The sequence below is a fragment of the Harmonia axyridis genome, chromosome 4 (genome assembly GCF_914767665.1).
Source record: "Harmonia axyridis chromosome 4, icHarAxyr1.1, whole genome shotgun sequence".
NCBI classification, from domain to species: Eukaryota; Metazoa; Arthropoda; class Insecta; order Coleoptera; family Coccinellidae; genus Harmonia; species Harmonia axyridis.
In genome coordinates this window covers 34,973,138-34,989,939 of record NC_059504.1, presented here as the reverse complement: position 1 = coordinate 34,989,939, position 16,802 = coordinate 34,973,138, and the positions used below count along the sequence as shown (strand labels likewise).

Below are 16,802 nucleotides of genomic sequence, written 5' to 3'. Positions count from 1 at the left end.
TTCAATGCATTGTCTAAGCACATCAGTGGCGCCGCTAGAAAGGCCCGGCCCCCTCAATTTTGCTGCTCTCTTCTGAAATATGACATGAGCAAAAAATACATAAATTTAACGTGAATTAGATAGATGAACTCGGTAAAAAAGATTATTTGATCTCAATTTTTCGAAACGCGTATATAATGTCGACATTAAACGTGGTGAATAGTAATTCAATACCGTCTATCACTAGGGAAGCATGTACCAATTCTAAGAAAAAGTGTACCTACATACAAGTTTTCCTTCTGTTTTTATAAATAATTGTTTATTTACCAACATTATCTTTTTTTATGACATATTCATGAACTATAATATTTTGTATTTTCCCTTTATTCTTTGGTTTTTTCTGTTCCCTTCCAAACATCTCAGCACTCTTTGAAAAATCCTCGACACCCCTAGTCTTGAAAGCTGGCGTCGCCGCTGTTAAAGCGTGTATAGTGCCATTTTTAGTATTGGCGTAGTTTTTACTTGTGAAATGACACAAGATGATAGTTGTCCAAAAACCGGGCTATTCAAAATGAAACCCTTATTGGAAAAGCCTATATTGGGTAGAAACGATCGATTTATTTTCAGTTGAAATTTAGAAACTAAATGTCATTTTCGAAAAATAGAAAATCCCCAAAAAATGAAAAATCAATTTTATTGTTTACATTTTCAACAATTACTACCAATAAGTAGGTATATAAGTTAGGAATAAAGTTATTTCTATTATGTTTCAAGTTTTCAATCAAATTACTATTAAAGGAAACAGTTTTCTCTACAATTCATTTTTTGTTTTGTTAATTCTTTTATTCATTTTTTCAAAGATTCCCACAAACACTGTTTACTTCTTTTGTTATCATTTCAGGTCACCACTACTATTCAGAGCCCATAAGATTTGATGTCAATCGACCATTCTTATATTTTGTGATTGATTCTGAACTCCAAATAATACTTATGGCGGGAAAAGTTGTAAATCCTTTGAATATCAGAATAAAATAATAAAAACATTGATTTATTTCTCTACCAAAATAATGAGGATTATCTGAAAAAAATGAATACAACATATTATCCTTTTCTTTAACTATATTTCAGCATAAATAAAGATTGTCATATCCATTCCAAATCAGATATTAAAGCTACATGATCAGATGGTGCAACAATGCTAGGTAGAGCAGTGTATTGTGTTAATTCCTCATTACTTGGCAATGGAACAACCTGAGTAATTTTTAAATTAGTTTTCTGGTAGAAGATATAATCCAAACAATCTGCAAAACCGCTTGTGAAATTTGTGAACTGGGGAGTTCCACAGGCACTGTCCAATGGTATGTTTTGTTCAAGCTTCAAGTTCTTGACCTCCTCGTCCTTATCTGAAAATAATCAGTGTTAAAATTTCAATAGATTTCCATATGTTTTTCTCTCAATGAGGAATAGATGAAAAAATTTGCCCCATTTCAATCGATTTTTTCGGAAACAATTAGTTTCTTTTTTCATTTTATATTGATATGAAATGGTAGGAGCAATATATCAAACATCTTGCTTCATCAATTTCTGAATGATACTCACTACTACTGTAATCAATAAAATCTTCAGGCACAGATCCAGTGGTGAATAGTTTATAAATTCCACATTCTGGAACACTATTGAAATCTCCACAAAATAGAACAGATATCCTCTTGTTTGTATACTGAAAACACCAAAGGTATTGTTTTGATTCTTAATCATTAAAGCTATAATACCAACCTTCGTTTTAAAATTATCCAAACAACTTTGTATGTAAGATATGGCTAAACCGCCTTGGATCAATCTTATATGATCTGCATCAGGATGAAAGTAAAGATGGGTATTGGCAACAAGAATAAGTTCATTTTCCTTATGTCTTGATTCAAGCAATACAACTTGAAGTGTACTCTTCAAATCCTTTATCCTTGTTACAAGAGGTTTGTTTTCTGATATCTTTTCCCAAATGTGAAAAAAAATTTGATCTTTGTCTATATGCTCAGAGAATACAATCCTGCTACTCTCTAATTTTGTAAATTTTTCCAAGTTGAAGAAGGAAGCAACACCCTCCGCTACCTCCCCTCCCTTTATTGCATAATCACCTTCATACCCAAGACGAGAGAAGAAAGGAGTGAGATCATGATTGAATACTTTTCGATCCACTTCTTGAAGACAAATTATATCAGCATTATATCCTACAAAAGAAGTCTGAGCTTGAAAATATATCATATTTATGCTGTGTCTGAATGTTCTGCTCTGTGTACACTTCTTGCGCTCAGCTGATCTTTTATTATGCTGTCCATTCACTCTTTATCAGTGAATGAACTGCAAAGAGCATAATAGGCACAAGAAGTGTACGCCGAGAAGAATATTCAGACGCACCATATTCAAACTATAACAAATATTATTATTGTTATGAATGTTCCCTAATGAAAAGGATTTTTCAGAAGCTACCCCAAAAAATTAAACAGAAGTTATTCCTTCTCCTAGTGTGAATGTTACCGTGCTATTTAAAAGGATGTCATCACTCAAAATTATAAATCAATAATTAAATCATAATATGAATAAGAAAGCAACATCAAATCTATACAAGTTATAGCATTTTTTAAAATATGTAGGAAAATATGTGATGTAGGTAAATAAAGAAAGCTTACTTGCCCATTAACTCCTTCAAAATTAGTTGTTTCCTATAATCCAAATGTAAAGCATAAGGTGGACAATATGGATGGAGCACAGTTCTGGTATAATCTGAATCACAGTATAAATCTGCTAGTATGTTATAAGTCACCACTCGAAACCTAAAGAAATAAACAATGCATATCTTCAAATTCAAGCAATTTTATTTTCTTATCAATTCAAAATACATAGGAATGTCTTTTCTAAATCTTTTCTGAAGTCAAAATCTTCAGCTTATTTTTATTTTTTTCAGCCATTAAAATTCTTGTTATTATAATCTGAAAACTTAATTGCAATATAATTGATATATTTCATGAGGTTCATTATTTCAGAGGTCAAGTGGCAACAGTTAGTTTTTTTATACTCGCTTTGAGCTCAATAAGCATCATAGCACACACTTGCCTCTCTTTATCATCTCTTGCCATCAAAACTTATAATAGACACCATTTACCTTCGCAAGATTGTGTACTATTATAAGAACGGGGTATCTCTATTTAATTCTGAGATAATAATTCATCTAAAACACAGCAATACCATCTTACCCTTTTTGTGAAGTTTTATTTTGAGTAAATTGATGTCTTGTTTCAAATGGACAATGTCCAGGACCAGCTTGAACTTTAGAAGTACACTCCACTTCAACTGTTGGTCCTTCCAATGATTTGTGTTTTGGTGTACACACTAACTTCACATAAGAGTCGATTAAGTCATTGCCTGGAATGAACATATAACCTTTACCTTGCTCAGTCCAGAATTTACGATCTTTTGACGAATACCAAGTGAAATCAGATTCATCTATGTTAGTGTTAAAAGACTCAAATTTGTTTGGGTATGTTGGGAAGGTGGCTAACATTGAGGATGGAACACCCAATGCATCGATCCATGGAGAATTTATGACTACATCAAATACTGTATCAAGAACTTTCATTTGCACAACATTATCAAATTTGAAAACTTCTTCGCAGGGAGTACCATTCTCAACATTGATACCGTTAACTGTAAATCCCACACTCATTTCAATCGGGGTTGTTGTTGGCTCCTTTTTTTTATTTTTTTTCTTAATCGCTTTATCAACATTAGTTTCTAGCCTAGTTAAAAATGCGGATAAGGGTTCGGACATTTGCCTAACAAAATTAAATTGCCTATTCACTTTCAACTCCTTATTTTCATATCGAAATGTGAAACTGAATTGTTGTATATCTTCTACTTTTCGGAAATATGCTTTATCCATTTTGAGATAACACTTGTGTACAAATCTTTTAGTAAGTATGGAAAGTAAATTCCTACATAACATATTTTCACATTATTTCAGAAATCAGATTTATCAGGTTATTCGCAAATATTCTATGCTCTTAGTTGTCAAGTGGAGAAATAATCTGATAATGAATTAGTAGTTCAATTTGATTAATAATGAATGTGTTCAATAATGTATTTAAGCTTTTTAGTGTTTTGCATAGGGATTTTAGATCTAATAGATCTGCAGATAATGAATTTAATATCTCCATGGTTAGTTTCAGGAGCTTAAATTATGGTGTATATAAATTATTTGCTGGAAAAATGTTGTAATTGCCATACATGAAATGACCATATTTCTCTATCAAGGCTGTACTTTGCTAGATGTTAATTCAATTGAGATCATTTAGTGCAGAATAGTCGTTTTCACATCAAGTAAGACCAATGATTTATAATCTTGAGAGTCGTTTGTTAATTGTTAATATCAAGGAACTAAGCGCATCCACCATGAGGTGAATACAAATTTTAAGTAAATAGATTTTAGACGGTAAATTGTCACCTAATATGAAAATTTTGCATCGATCATCAAAAATCTAGTCAGAATCTTTTTTGGAATTATCGAGGATTTTTCCTTCTCCTATTTTTTTTAGACGTAATACCAAACAGTTGAGAATTTATTCATGTCTGAGCGCTTTATCATTTTGTCACAATGTCTGTAATATACGAATTTTGAGCCAGAAATAGTCCGAATTCTGAAACGATAACGTTCGACTCACTGATGACGAATCCGACCTCAATTCGATTCTGTCCGTCCAGTCGGCCTCTGTAAACAGGATTACTCTTTAACGGAAAAACTTCAGGGTAGATTCGGATCTCGAATGTCGCTTTTAAGTCCATTAATGGTAAAATCCGACCAAGGATTCTGTGAATATGGCCATTCGAAATTTTGTTTGCCTGTTAATTTAAAAACTGTAGATTCGATTTAGATGTGAAGGGACCATTTCAAGCTTCGTGCAAAATTTTCCAACCATAGAAAATTTAAAAAAAATACCCATTTTTTCCATGACGACAAAACCGAAAATTTTATATTGTTGATATGAAATAATAATTTGCAGAGCCTCGCAAAAATTCAAACTGATCACATTAAAAAATAATAGAAAATTCAAGAAGAATATTGAAAATCAATTGCAATATTTCTGTAATTATAAATCTAACAGGGTTGAGATTTTGCATCTATAAACAAAAAGAATAACCATTTCAAACTTCGTGTGCAAAGCGTCATCAGAATCATGGAAAATTCTAGCACCTTATAGAAAAAAACTTAATATTTCATTGACAAATCCGATGGAGTTGAAATTTGGTTGTAATATCCTATATAGAATAATAGAAACTTCAATCAAGCTATTTAAAAAAATGAAGTAATGATATCAGATTAGAGAACATTGCTGACCACATAACTGTAAAAAGGTAAATAAGTATGTGGTCTGCAAGAGTGCATGAACGCTTAAAAGCATCTGACTTTACATCACAGCGTTTCTCTTTTTTCTTTCTAAATTTGTGAAATTGTTTCAAGGTACTCAAAAGAAGCAGAAGAATCTTCAGAGGAAAAATTTCATGCAACGAATTTGAAAAGGAATAGTCACATAATTATACATATAAGATGCAGATAGCGATAATATACAAATAGTAGAATTCATCATTATAATAGAAGAAATAATTGGTATTGCAATATTTAATTCAGTCTAAATCTAAATCTTACAATTTTCAGTGACCGATTAGCTAATTAGAAGTTGGGTTATGAAACAATATGTATTCTCCATACAGAACCTGTAATAGATTTTAGTTTTAGTTTCAAAATAATTTTTGCTAAACTGCTTTTGCGTACGTAATCAAAGCTTAATTTTACAATGGTAAATGATATTAATAACTTTTAATTGTTTATTGAATCGTTTTAATTGTCCATGTTGATATTTCACCCCTGAAAAAGTTGAAATTTGGTAATTAAAGGAACAGAAAAAAAACCATCAAATATAAGAAACAGTAATTTTTATATTTTATCTTCATAACATTTTTATCAATCCAAAAATTTACATAAATAAATATTTTCAACCTGAATATTAGAAGGCGACATTGATAAATGTTACATTATAATATTGCTTTATTATAAAAATGTAAGAAAATATAGATTATATTAATGATAAAAAAGACACTACTTAGACAACAGTGAGATTTGAGCTCATACAAAAAATATGGTTTTAATATATCCTGATATTCTTCATAAATATGGAAGTCATGAACATCGTCAAAAAAGTTAGAATTGTCGAAAAGAAGTTTTCGTATTTCAGAAATGAATCAAGGAATCTACAAATATGTACAAATATATATTACACTATAATAAGTTTGGTAGTAGCAGTCCAACAGACTTAAACAGGAAAATTAGAACTGAAAATTAATCCTTTAGAATTTCAGTTCCAATTACACTCGAATAATTAATAAACAATCAATCGGTTACAACAAACAATGATAATTTTGGGGATGTAAACAAACTACTCATAATTACACCTTCAATAATTTAATGTTTTCAATGCTTCTCATTACCTCCTTCAGATTGCTGCCATAATTAAAAAAATTGTATTGAACGGAAAGGTTCAACAATAAACTTTCGGTTAGGATGAGAGGCATTGAAAAGAAATAAATAATGTATAATTGAGGGAATGTCGGAATTGATCATGTTTGTGTAATAAATAATACATGCTTTTACATTATCAATATGTTTTTGAATTTCCATATAGTGCTGCTCTGGAAAACCATTGCTTAATTTTGAAAAGGATGTCCTAAGTGGGAATTTTATAAGATGTATACAACCAAAAAATAGATAGCAATTACCTACTTGGTACCTCAATTTTTATTATTTCAATTAAATTGACATGAAAAATTATTCAATTTCAACTTGTTCAAATATTCCAGAGGTTCCTTAAAAAGCTTTGACTTCTAGATTATACATATATACATTTCTCAATACTATCTCATTTAGTTTGTATTCAAGCTGCTACGGTCAGTCGATATTTTGGGAGATTTTCTTGTATTCATCATTTCTAACGGAATGAAGGATATACGAAGATACCAAAGCAATGCATCCATAAGTTTAAGCACCATATCGACAAAATGAGAAACATTAAGGTCAGCATCCGATTAATCGAATTGAAACTCGAAATACTATGTGGCATTTACCGAATTCAAGTATTTTATTACTCAGACATAAGCTTCGACATGCCTTCTTTGTAGTTTATGAAAGAAAACCTTCCAACTGTGCATGGTCTTACCCGACCAAATCCAGACGCTAGACGTAATCCCGACAATCATGTACATTAAGTACTTGACCATGAACACCTCGAACTGCGGATTTAAGTACTGGTGTTTTTCAGTTCGCGGACAAGGCACGGCGTATTTCGTGTGTTTCTTGCACATGTCTCTAGTCCACGTCAACATCCACTCGTCCAAATAGATATGTTCGTAAAACAAACATCCGATGATAACAACTGCAGGTACGGTGTATAAAACTGAGAAGATCCCAATTCTTATCATGAGTTTCTCGAGTTTGTCCGTTTTGGTGCCATCGTGCTTCATTACAGTACGTATCCTGAACAAAGAAACGAAGCCGACTGTTATGAAGATGAAACCAAAGACAAGGTATACGCAGAAAGGTGCCATGACGAAGACTCGGAGGGCGTCTTTGTTCCAAATTCCAACGTAGCATACCCCGCTCAAGACGTCACCTGCAACGGAAGATAAATTAGTGGTCTGGCTGGTTTTGGGTTGTGGATGATTGAAGATGGAAAAAAGCGTAAATCAATTCGAGAGAGATAATGAAACGAGCTCAATATGTTTTCTTGGGTATCACAGTAATGGAATAGTCTAATAGGGTCACTCCGTAACAAGAAACCTATCTCAATTAATTAATAACTATTTTTCATAAGACCTATATTATAAACGTGCTGGATATACTCAAAATATACTTAATAGATTTCACTGGATTGTGTGTAGGTTGTCTACAACATCAAAAATGTTATAATAATAATAATAGATAATTTACATTGTGTGCTGAGGACATAACTCTTATTCTTTATTATTTTTACATATATACAGACTTGCCACTTTATATTTATTTTATATTGCAGAATTATATTTATATTATAATGGATAATTATATTTATATTATATTCGCTTCAAAATATCCATCGATAATGAAATAACGGCGAAAATAGTGAAAGAGGCAATGTGGAATTTATCTCGGGAATATCCGACGTAGTAATTACCCTTCCACTATTTTAGCTCTCATTTTGTTATCGATGGAAATTTTGAAAAGAAATTTCAGGATCAGATAGGATTCGATGAGATCTTCAAAATGAAGTATTGCAACACCCCTCTTTTCTTTTCCGCTTTTTGCATCCCCGTAACTGCATTACTGAGTACAGTACCACAGTTACTTGGATGCGAAAAGTTGTTCCCACTCGAATCAGAAATTGAAGGGTTCGAGCTATTTTCCACATTTCCCGGAAAGCCGGAAAATCCAGGTGTTAGGTTTTCGTTGGACCACACTGTATACATTTTTGTCTGGAAATAAAATTCTTAATTGACAAAAAATTGAAACCAACCAAAGGAAAAATAAATTGGCCAATACTGTACAATTTCAGTTAATAAATTGAATAACTAAATTGATATAAAGATAGACGTGCCTCTCGGATTGTTCTTTTTTTCAATTCAATTTTTCCTCATTAATGTTTTAATGTTCAATAAACTTACTGCAGGTTTACAAAATTAAAACTCGTATATTCATTTCACAAACTTTAATTTTAGGAACCGAAATAGGCTAACTGAAAGTAACTTTTCCTCTGGTTTACTCAATTTGTTAAGTTTTGGATAATTTATATTTTTTTGATTGGTTTTATTATAATAATAACAAAAAGGTATATATCAAAAACTCGATCAAAAAGATATATCAAATAGTGAAGGTTCTGGTCATTATTTTTGCAAGTGTGTGAAGTGTGAAGTATGTGCAAGTTTTAAGTTTGTAAATTCAGTAAGTTTTTTCTGTCTTTATGTTTAGTTATTCAATTTATTAATCGTTTACTCAGTTTGTACAGTTTTGGATAATTTATTGTTCCTTCGGTTGGTTTTGATATTTTCAATTCAATTCTTTTCGGACCGAGATTCGGACGCTCGTGAATAACTGAGATTTTTTTTGAAGAAAACATAGAGAAACAAAAATAGCTTTCATTTTCAACATTGTGATTAGCATTGTTTATTTCGAAAGATATACAACACTATATTTCTAACATTGGTGTTAAAATATGTATAAGAAAACAACTGCACATGTTTTGAATCAATGCGAAATATTTCAAGGTTATTTTAATCGATAATTGATATAGTGTTTGAAATAACACTACTTCAAGTTAAGAAAAAAAATTGTTTCTGAAATAATTGATTTCTTAAAAACCCTCAAGGCATTAAAAGAAACGTAGGACAATCATATGAACTTCAAATGATTTCAACCTTTTTGAACTATTGAATCCATTTCTATTTAAATCTTCTACCTATACAATTTCATTTGAGAAGAAAAAAGAGCAAATTGAGTAGGTATTATTAATTTATTTCAGGAAAAAATTTTATGGGAATTGCATTTCTTAATGAAGTAAAGATTTCTTATGCAGAATATTTTAGGAGTTGATTTTTTACCCTCTTGCGTATCATTTCGGGATATCGAGCACTGATAATAAACAAAAATAAGCTGTTTATCTCTACTGATGATTTTTTAAAATGTTTTTATCAAGATAGTTGTGAATTGCTATTTTTGAGGGGTCGTCTTGCCACCATGCTCTATTATTCGATGGAGATAACATTTTGGATTCAAATAAAAAATAATATGTACTTTGAAGCTCAATTCAAAATGTTGATCGCATTACCAGAACCTACAAAAATTCAAGAAGAATATCGGAAAAAAATAATCAATATATCTCAGTGAACCCAGATTCGATAGTGTTGAGATTTGTGTAGATATCGAATAACAATTTCAAACTCTGTGGAAAATTTTGTGTTGATCCATTAGAATCATAGAAAACTTGAGTAGAATAAAAACACTAATATTTTAGTTATAATAGATCCGACCAATTTGAACTGTGCTTGTAGATGAATATGTAACATGTACCTGAATATGTTACAATTTCAAGCTTCAAGAGTTGCTGATGATGATAATGATGAAATTTAATTTGAACTCCTAATCTGGATGAAATAACCAACAAAGGTGACATCATAACGAATCACATTAGCATCCAAAAGTGTTTTTCTTGAATTTTTATCGAAATTCAATAGGAAAATGCCACATAAACTTCTCGATAATTCAGGTATCTTACTTCAGCAACCCATTCATGTAAAAACAAATAACGAACACATTTGCCAGGTTCAAAAGATGACTCTATCCAAAACAATATCTGGTATTATTGACCGCCAAGGCTCTTTTCTACCGTTTAAAGGAGTCATTTGATTCTGAGGACTCAATACCATTCCTCCGAAACTTGTTTAATCCTTGTCCTGATCGTTAAACTGACACCTTTATAGGACTCGGTCATAAATTGATGGAAGAATGGTAAGTAATAGAAATATACATATCAGACGAGAAATTCCTTCAGCCTCAACAAGCCACAATAAAAATGGTAGGCGATTATATAAGATGCGTTGATGGCTCAGATTCTGGATTTATTTTATTACCTCTAGTTGAAAGTTGAAGGTATCGGTAAACATGTTTCTTTGAATTGTATTGAGATGAATTGACAAGAAATAATTTATCTGGGTATAAGTTTAGTACTTTCAAAACCAGATTGAGGCCATCTAAGGAAGGCAATCAAGCATGGAAATGTGTCAATGAATAAGGCTTTTTATTAACAACTTAAAACCAACCTACCGTAATATCAGTTAAGGAAATATTTTTCCTGAATAATTCCAAAAAAAGATTAGTGTTTCCATTCGACGTTCTGAATAAAGAAACTTTTCGCATAAGGAAGAACTATTTTAATTTTGAGAAATTGAAACTGGATGGGTTCAGTTTACGGAAAAGTTATTTCAATGAAGTCATTTATCAACAACTGAGGAGTGAACTGAACCCTGAATGTTCTGATTATTATTTCTCTCCATGATACTATGACAGCTAGAATATTAGAGAGGAATTATCAAGTCAATAACTTTGATTTTGTGTGTCTGTCAGTCTGCGTGTTCAAAAAGCTTTCTAGTTTTCTCCGAACTTGATGAAATTTGGTATCGATACTCAGATAGGGTCGTGAGTCGCTGTTTCAAATCCGGCTCGAAGGACCAAATTTTATATTTATAGATATAGCTGGTTATTGATATGATTTATTTTTTGAGAATACATAAAAATTGCAGCATCCGTTGCAATTTACCGTTTTTTACATATATAGGGTGATTCACGAAGATCGCTGATAAAAATATTTCAAAGAAAAACTGGAGATAAGCACTTGAAATTTTATAATTAAGATTTTTTGGCAGAGATGAATTCATGGAAATAACTTAAACAGATTCGTGCGACTTCCGGTTTCATAGGAAATGAGACCAACTTTCGTTTTTTGAATGTAATACACAATTTTTTTATTCATAATCAAATTACTCATTGAATTCTACATTGCTTTAATATATCATTTGCATATTTTTCACAGATATTTGTCTGCAATCAGAACAAATCTTCAGGATTTTCTTCTTCTTCTTAAAGCTTCATTCCAATATTAAGAACTTTTAGGGTTTTGCAAGAAAATTTCTAATTTTCTGGCTGTCTGATGACATACTAATGCTTCGCCTCCGTTAATTAAAAATTCAATTGAATATACAGGATGTTTCGATTTCAATGTTCAAATCAGCTTCATTATATGAAGATTTTTTATACTGCTTTAAATGCTCTTTTTCTATAGATATAGGACAAAAAAACATTTTCTACCAAAAATTCGTCTGATTCTTGTTTACACTATAGACGTTTCATCCATTCTTAAGAAGTCTTATTGAAAAATAAAGAATTTAAAATTAATATTATGTCTTTGACTTTCATGTGGCCACTGTTGTATTTGCGCAAATAAACGATTGCAATATGCCTTATGCTTTCGGCAGAAATAACATACCAAAACATTATTATTATTTTTCGATAACAAAAAATTCTCAACATATTGGTTATTCATATTATCTTTCAAGTGTACATATCTCTACTATTGTTGGCTGTTTAATGCTGTTCAAGTGCTGTTTAATTGTTATTATCGTTAAGAAGCTGAGAATCTCTTTTTTATAGAACCTCATTCAATTGATATTATCTTTGATTTATTTGTGATGTATGGTAAAAATGACAAAAAATGGAAGAACATGCCGAGCATTCAACACAAAACATACACATCTACTGCAAATGACGAAAGGAAAATTTCAAGAAATTCATAAGGCATAATGCAATTCCATGCAAAGAAAATGGTGGCCATATGGAAGATTAAAAACATAATATTAATTATTGAATTCTTTTTTCTCACCATGCTCCTGGAAAACTGATGAAACTTCAATAATGTAAACGAGAATCAGGCCATTCTTTAGAAGAAAATGAGATTTTGCCCTATCTCGGGAAATAGGCATTTTAGAGCAGTTGTATTTATTTTACTTATATGCAATTTTTTGACGTAGATTCTACCTGACCAATAAAACGATGGGTTTTCATGAAAAAAATTGATTTTTGAGGTTTTGTCATGGCCGACTTTGACATTGAGAATCGAAACACTCTGTATGTTCAATTGAATTTTCAATTAACGGTGGAGAAAAATTGGTATGTCTTTGTATAGAAGCCAGACAACCCAGAAATTTTCATCCAAAAATTAAGTTAATCAACATCGGAATGAAAAAAATTTGAGAAAATTGGAAGATTTTATAAAATTCACACAAATTTTCTGGGAAAATTTGCATATGATACATTGAAGCAATTCGAAATTCAATGAAAAACCTGATTATCAATAAAAAACTGGGTAATAATCACATTGAAAAAAGTTGGTATACTTAATTTCCGGTGAAGCCGGAAGTCGAACGAATCTGATGTTTTCCAAGAATTCATCTCTCCCAAGAAAGATTAAGGGGGATTACCACCACCTGGTTTTTTGCGTATCATACAAACATTAGGTACTCATTCATTTCCCGTCTGTTGGCGCTCCTGCGACCACCAAAATTGTACGGTCCACAAAGTTATACATTCCCTTCATCTTCTTTCTTTTCTTCTCGAAGAAAATAAATAGAGGGGAGCAACGTACGAAGACTTTCACGAAATTATAGTTTTACCTTTTTTTGTAATAATTTTTGGTAGGTTTTTTTCACGGATATTTTAACAATATATCAGTATATACGTTGTACAAAGTAAATATTATCAAAAGTTACCACTTTTTTTTTATTTTTCATTCGGGAATTAAAAAAATTTACTTTCTTCCATGTAGATTATTGTTCAAGGAAATTATGTGCAAACCCCAAAAAATCGGTGAATTGTAAGAAGAAATATCTATCTCTAATTTAGTTTTGAACTGAGTCATTCCTTGAAATATTCTAAACAACGTTCTTCGGGAAGCTACCTGTATAAAGAAGGCGTGTTGTGCGAGATTAAATACAAAGTCTACAAGACCTTGATATCTGGTGTTCTACTGATCTACTGATGAAATTCGATTTGGTTAAAGGTTAGATCATAAGTAGTTCCAAAACAAGACTATAGATATTGGTTCCATAGGAATTGAAGCGATCGAAGAACGAGAAAGGATAGTTCAAAGTAGGTACTTGAAGAATAATATGCTCATATGAATCTTTTCAGATCAAAATTATAATAGAATTTTTTTTTTTGATTAATTGTATGAAACTAGGTAAGAACAACAGGTTATACTGTCACAGTATGTTTATTTATTCCTATCAGTAAATCTGAGCGTTGCTTGTTCTTCTTCGAAATCGGCAGATTTCAGTCTCTGTTTGTAATAAAAGCCAACTGTGCTCCAAACAGGATACGACTGTATAAACGGTTTTATTATAAGCAAAGGCCGCTCCCTCAGAACGTGGGCTCTTTGTTCTTACCGCAAAGTCATATGCTCTCGTTCATGTCTAAGTGGAGGACGTTTTATTTTTGACATATGGGTACACACCACCTCTAATCTCGACTTGAAATTCAAAGAGAGCCGCCATTTATTTACAGAAGCGGTATTTTGGTCTGGTGCGAATGAATTCATGTTGATTCGGTAGCCTGAACAGACGCTAAACATTACTTCAACACGAGGTAAAAGCAGGTATTATAGTGGCGATCTCAGAATTGAAAATAGTAATGGGGAATTCTTTTTCAGACCTTAATGACATATGTTTTACGAACAATATGATATAATAAAAATATGTCTAGTAGAACCTACTTGGAGAAAAATAATAATTGGCATAGGTATTAAATTTTTAGTGGTTTGTTTATATTTTATAGACTGCAGACTTTATTCGCTCTTAAAAAAATAAATACCCAAAACGGCTTTTGACCAAGTTTGAAAACTACTATATGTAGGTAGATACTCATTGCTTTTTTTGTCTGTTCCATACAACATCCTAAACATATAAGTGTTCATAACAATACATAATTTGGTTTTTAAGTTGATTACTCATTTAATGAAAAGGGAGTCCAATAAGATGTTTCATTTTGATATTAAAAAAGACGAGTATCTTTTGAGATGAATCAATGGATGTTTATTTCATTGTAAAGAGGAAGATAAGCCATAAACGATGAAAAACAGAATCATCCGAATGCTGGCCACGGCTACGGTTGTAGTACCATATTTTTTTTATGGAATTTTTCATGATCAATTCGCATGATCGCACTTCGGCTGTATGTCCTCGATAACTTCACGAATTTCATCTTTAAAGTCTTGAATCGATTGTGGAGCATTGGTATAGACCTTATATTTCACGTGGCAGCGAAGAAAAAAAGTCCGAAGGTGTTAAATCACTAGACCTCGGTGGCCAATTGTGATCACCTCTTCATGAAATAACACGGCCAGGAGACTTTTCTTGCAAAATTGCGTTTGTTTCGTTACTTGTGTAGCACGTAACATCGGCTTGTTGAAAATAAACATCGTCCACATGAATACCTTCCAATTCTGGAATGTCTGGTTCGTAAGATCGATGAAGAATCGACATACCTACTAATGGGTTTTCGTTACACGTTCACTACGGGCTACAGGAGCAATATTCTCAGTTGTTCTTGAGCGACGCAAACGGATTCGATTCTTCACATCACTAACTTGTCCAAACACCTTAAATTTCTCCACCAGCCGCCTGAAAAGGTGCTTCACGACCATCCAAAAGTGCTTTAGTTTTGCGAACTGTGACTGCATGATTTTCACCATTTTTTAGTGAATTATAATAACAATTTCATTTCGTTCTTAAAATAACTATTTCATTAATACAAAATACGTAAACTATAGAAAATAATAATAATAATAATAAAATAAAAATAAAATTAGGGTAATTTCATGTTATTTTATAAAATGTCACAATCAAAACGACTATGGTTCGCTTCCCGCCCTAATTTTGATCCAGGGTACGCCCTTATTGTGCTCAAGAAAAATTAAATATTTTTAGGAGAGAAAGATAGGTGAAGAAGCATGCGTTGTTGCCAATTTGTGAATTAGAAACAATAATGAATTAAAAAAATTCGATCAATTTGCATTTTTGAAGGAACTGTCAAAATGACATTTGTGGAAGTACCATAATCTATTCTGACGTCTCCTGTCAGTTATAACAAATGACCCGATTAGTGATAAATTATCTGGTTTTCACCTTTATAAAAATAAGGGTTGATATCTGAACTATAGTGATTGTAATTTATTCAAGAACTCATCAGAACAAGCAGACAAATTTCAGAATCAGAATTGTCCTTTAGATTCGCTTCGAACATACGTCAATCTAGAAAAAAATACCTCAAAAACATATATTTCGAGGAATTCGGGTGAATTTATAATTATTTGAGAAACGATAGCGATAAGTGTTCAGTAAGATAAGATCGGTGTTTTATGAATTATTGCGAAAAAAAGGCTATGTCCCCGAAATTATTGAGCTGATTTAGTCATTCTTTAGTGATTGTGACAATAGTCTACCGAACGAGCAAAAAAAGGTAATTGTGTATTATCATGGATTTTTAATTGAAGACATCATGGCGTGTTTTAGAAAGAACAAGCAGAGTGGAAATCGCATATAGGTAAGTTGCCTAAAACGACAGATCGCATTCAACGACGTTTTTTCAGAGATTTGGTTGGTTTTCCATAAACCAAACACAAAAAAAATTGTCCTAATTTAACGACGAGGTCGTGTTCAACGACCATAGTCTCCCGAGCTTTGAGTGGCTACGGCCGGTTACAACGACGATAACGTCATATACGCGGCTGCGCTACTGAATGATGACAACCATTCTACAATATTTTCGCGCGGTTTCGAATAACAAGCCCAAGAAACATGAACACTCACTTCAGACGATTTCTTGTGATGAAGTTATCTAAAGCAAGGGTGCCAATCCAAATATATGGCTATTGGATGTTATAATTATGCTTTCCAAAGCATTGGAAAGAGTTTCTGAGAAAACTAATGAAAACTGCTTTAGACATGCGGGATTTTAAGAAAAAAAAATAGAAGATAAGCCTTTTTTCCATGAAGAGAATGAGCTTCCGTTGGCTAGGTATTAATGAAGCAATCAACCTCTTGGAAATGTATGATATCACTGGAGTTATTCGAATCGAAGATTTTATCAGTACATATAGATTTGGCTTCTTATGGATATTTGACTGACAAAAATCTTATAA

General features: G+C 31.9%; 3 protein-coding genes and 1 long non-coding RNA gene across 7 annotated transcripts in view; 2 read left to right on the top strand and 2 right to left on the bottom strand.

The window, feature by feature from the left end:
• The window catches only part of LOC123678296, a 51,596-nt gene extending 50,572 nt beyond the window's left edge, over window positions 1-1,024 (top strand). For both annotated transcript variants that reach the window (XM_045615275.1, XM_045615274.1), the window contains exon 7: window positions 881-1,024. In XM_045615275.1, the coding sequence (XP_045471231.1) occupies window positions 881-1,014 (134 nt within the window). In that variant the 3' untranslated portion in view covers window positions 1,015-1,024. The remainder of the gene's footprint in view (window positions 1-880) is intronic.
• A 56-nt stretch (window positions 1,025-1,080) lies between these two features.
• LOC123678297 (2',5'-phosphodiesterase 12) lies at window positions 1,081-4,830 on the bottom strand. 3 transcript variants are annotated; one of them, XM_045615279.1, is made up of 6 exons: window positions 4,695-4,830; window positions 3,231-3,399; window positions 2,671-2,810; window positions 1,756-2,207; window positions 1,579-1,699; window positions 1,081-1,382 (listed from the first exon to the last, which is right to left on the bottom strand). In XM_045615279.1, exons 1-6 carry the CDS (start codon window positions 4,813-4,815, stop codon window positions 1,123-1,125), a joined length of 1,263 nt encoding a protein of 420 aa, XP_045471235.1. In that variant the 5' UTR covers window positions 4,816-4,830; the 3' UTR covers window positions 1,081-1,122. The 3 variants fall into 3 exon arrangements, with proteins under 3 accessions (XP_045471235.1, XP_045471233.1, XP_045471234.1); XM_045615277.1 differs by lacking the exon at window positions 4,695-4,830 and adding an exon at window positions 3,424-4,006 and having other exon boundaries at window positions 3,231-3,366; XM_045615278.1 differs by lacking the exon at window positions 4,695-4,830 and having other exon boundaries at window positions 3,231-4,033.
• Window positions 4,057-6,159, top strand: LOC123678301. The gene is made up of 2 exons (XR_006747215.1): window positions 4,057-4,191; window positions 5,492-6,159. It is a non-coding gene; the product is annotated as an uncharacterized LOC123678301 (long non-coding RNA).
• Window positions 5,948-16,802, bottom strand: part of LOC123678298 (frizzled-7-B) — a 61,051-nt gene continuing 50,196 nt past the window's right edge. Inside the window, exon 2 of the mRNA XM_045615280.1 lies at window positions 5,948-7,694. Coding sequence (XP_045471236.1) covers window positions 7,171-7,694 — 524 coding nt within the window. The 3' untranslated portion in view covers window positions 5,948-7,170. The remainder of the gene's footprint in view (window positions 7,695-16,802) is intronic.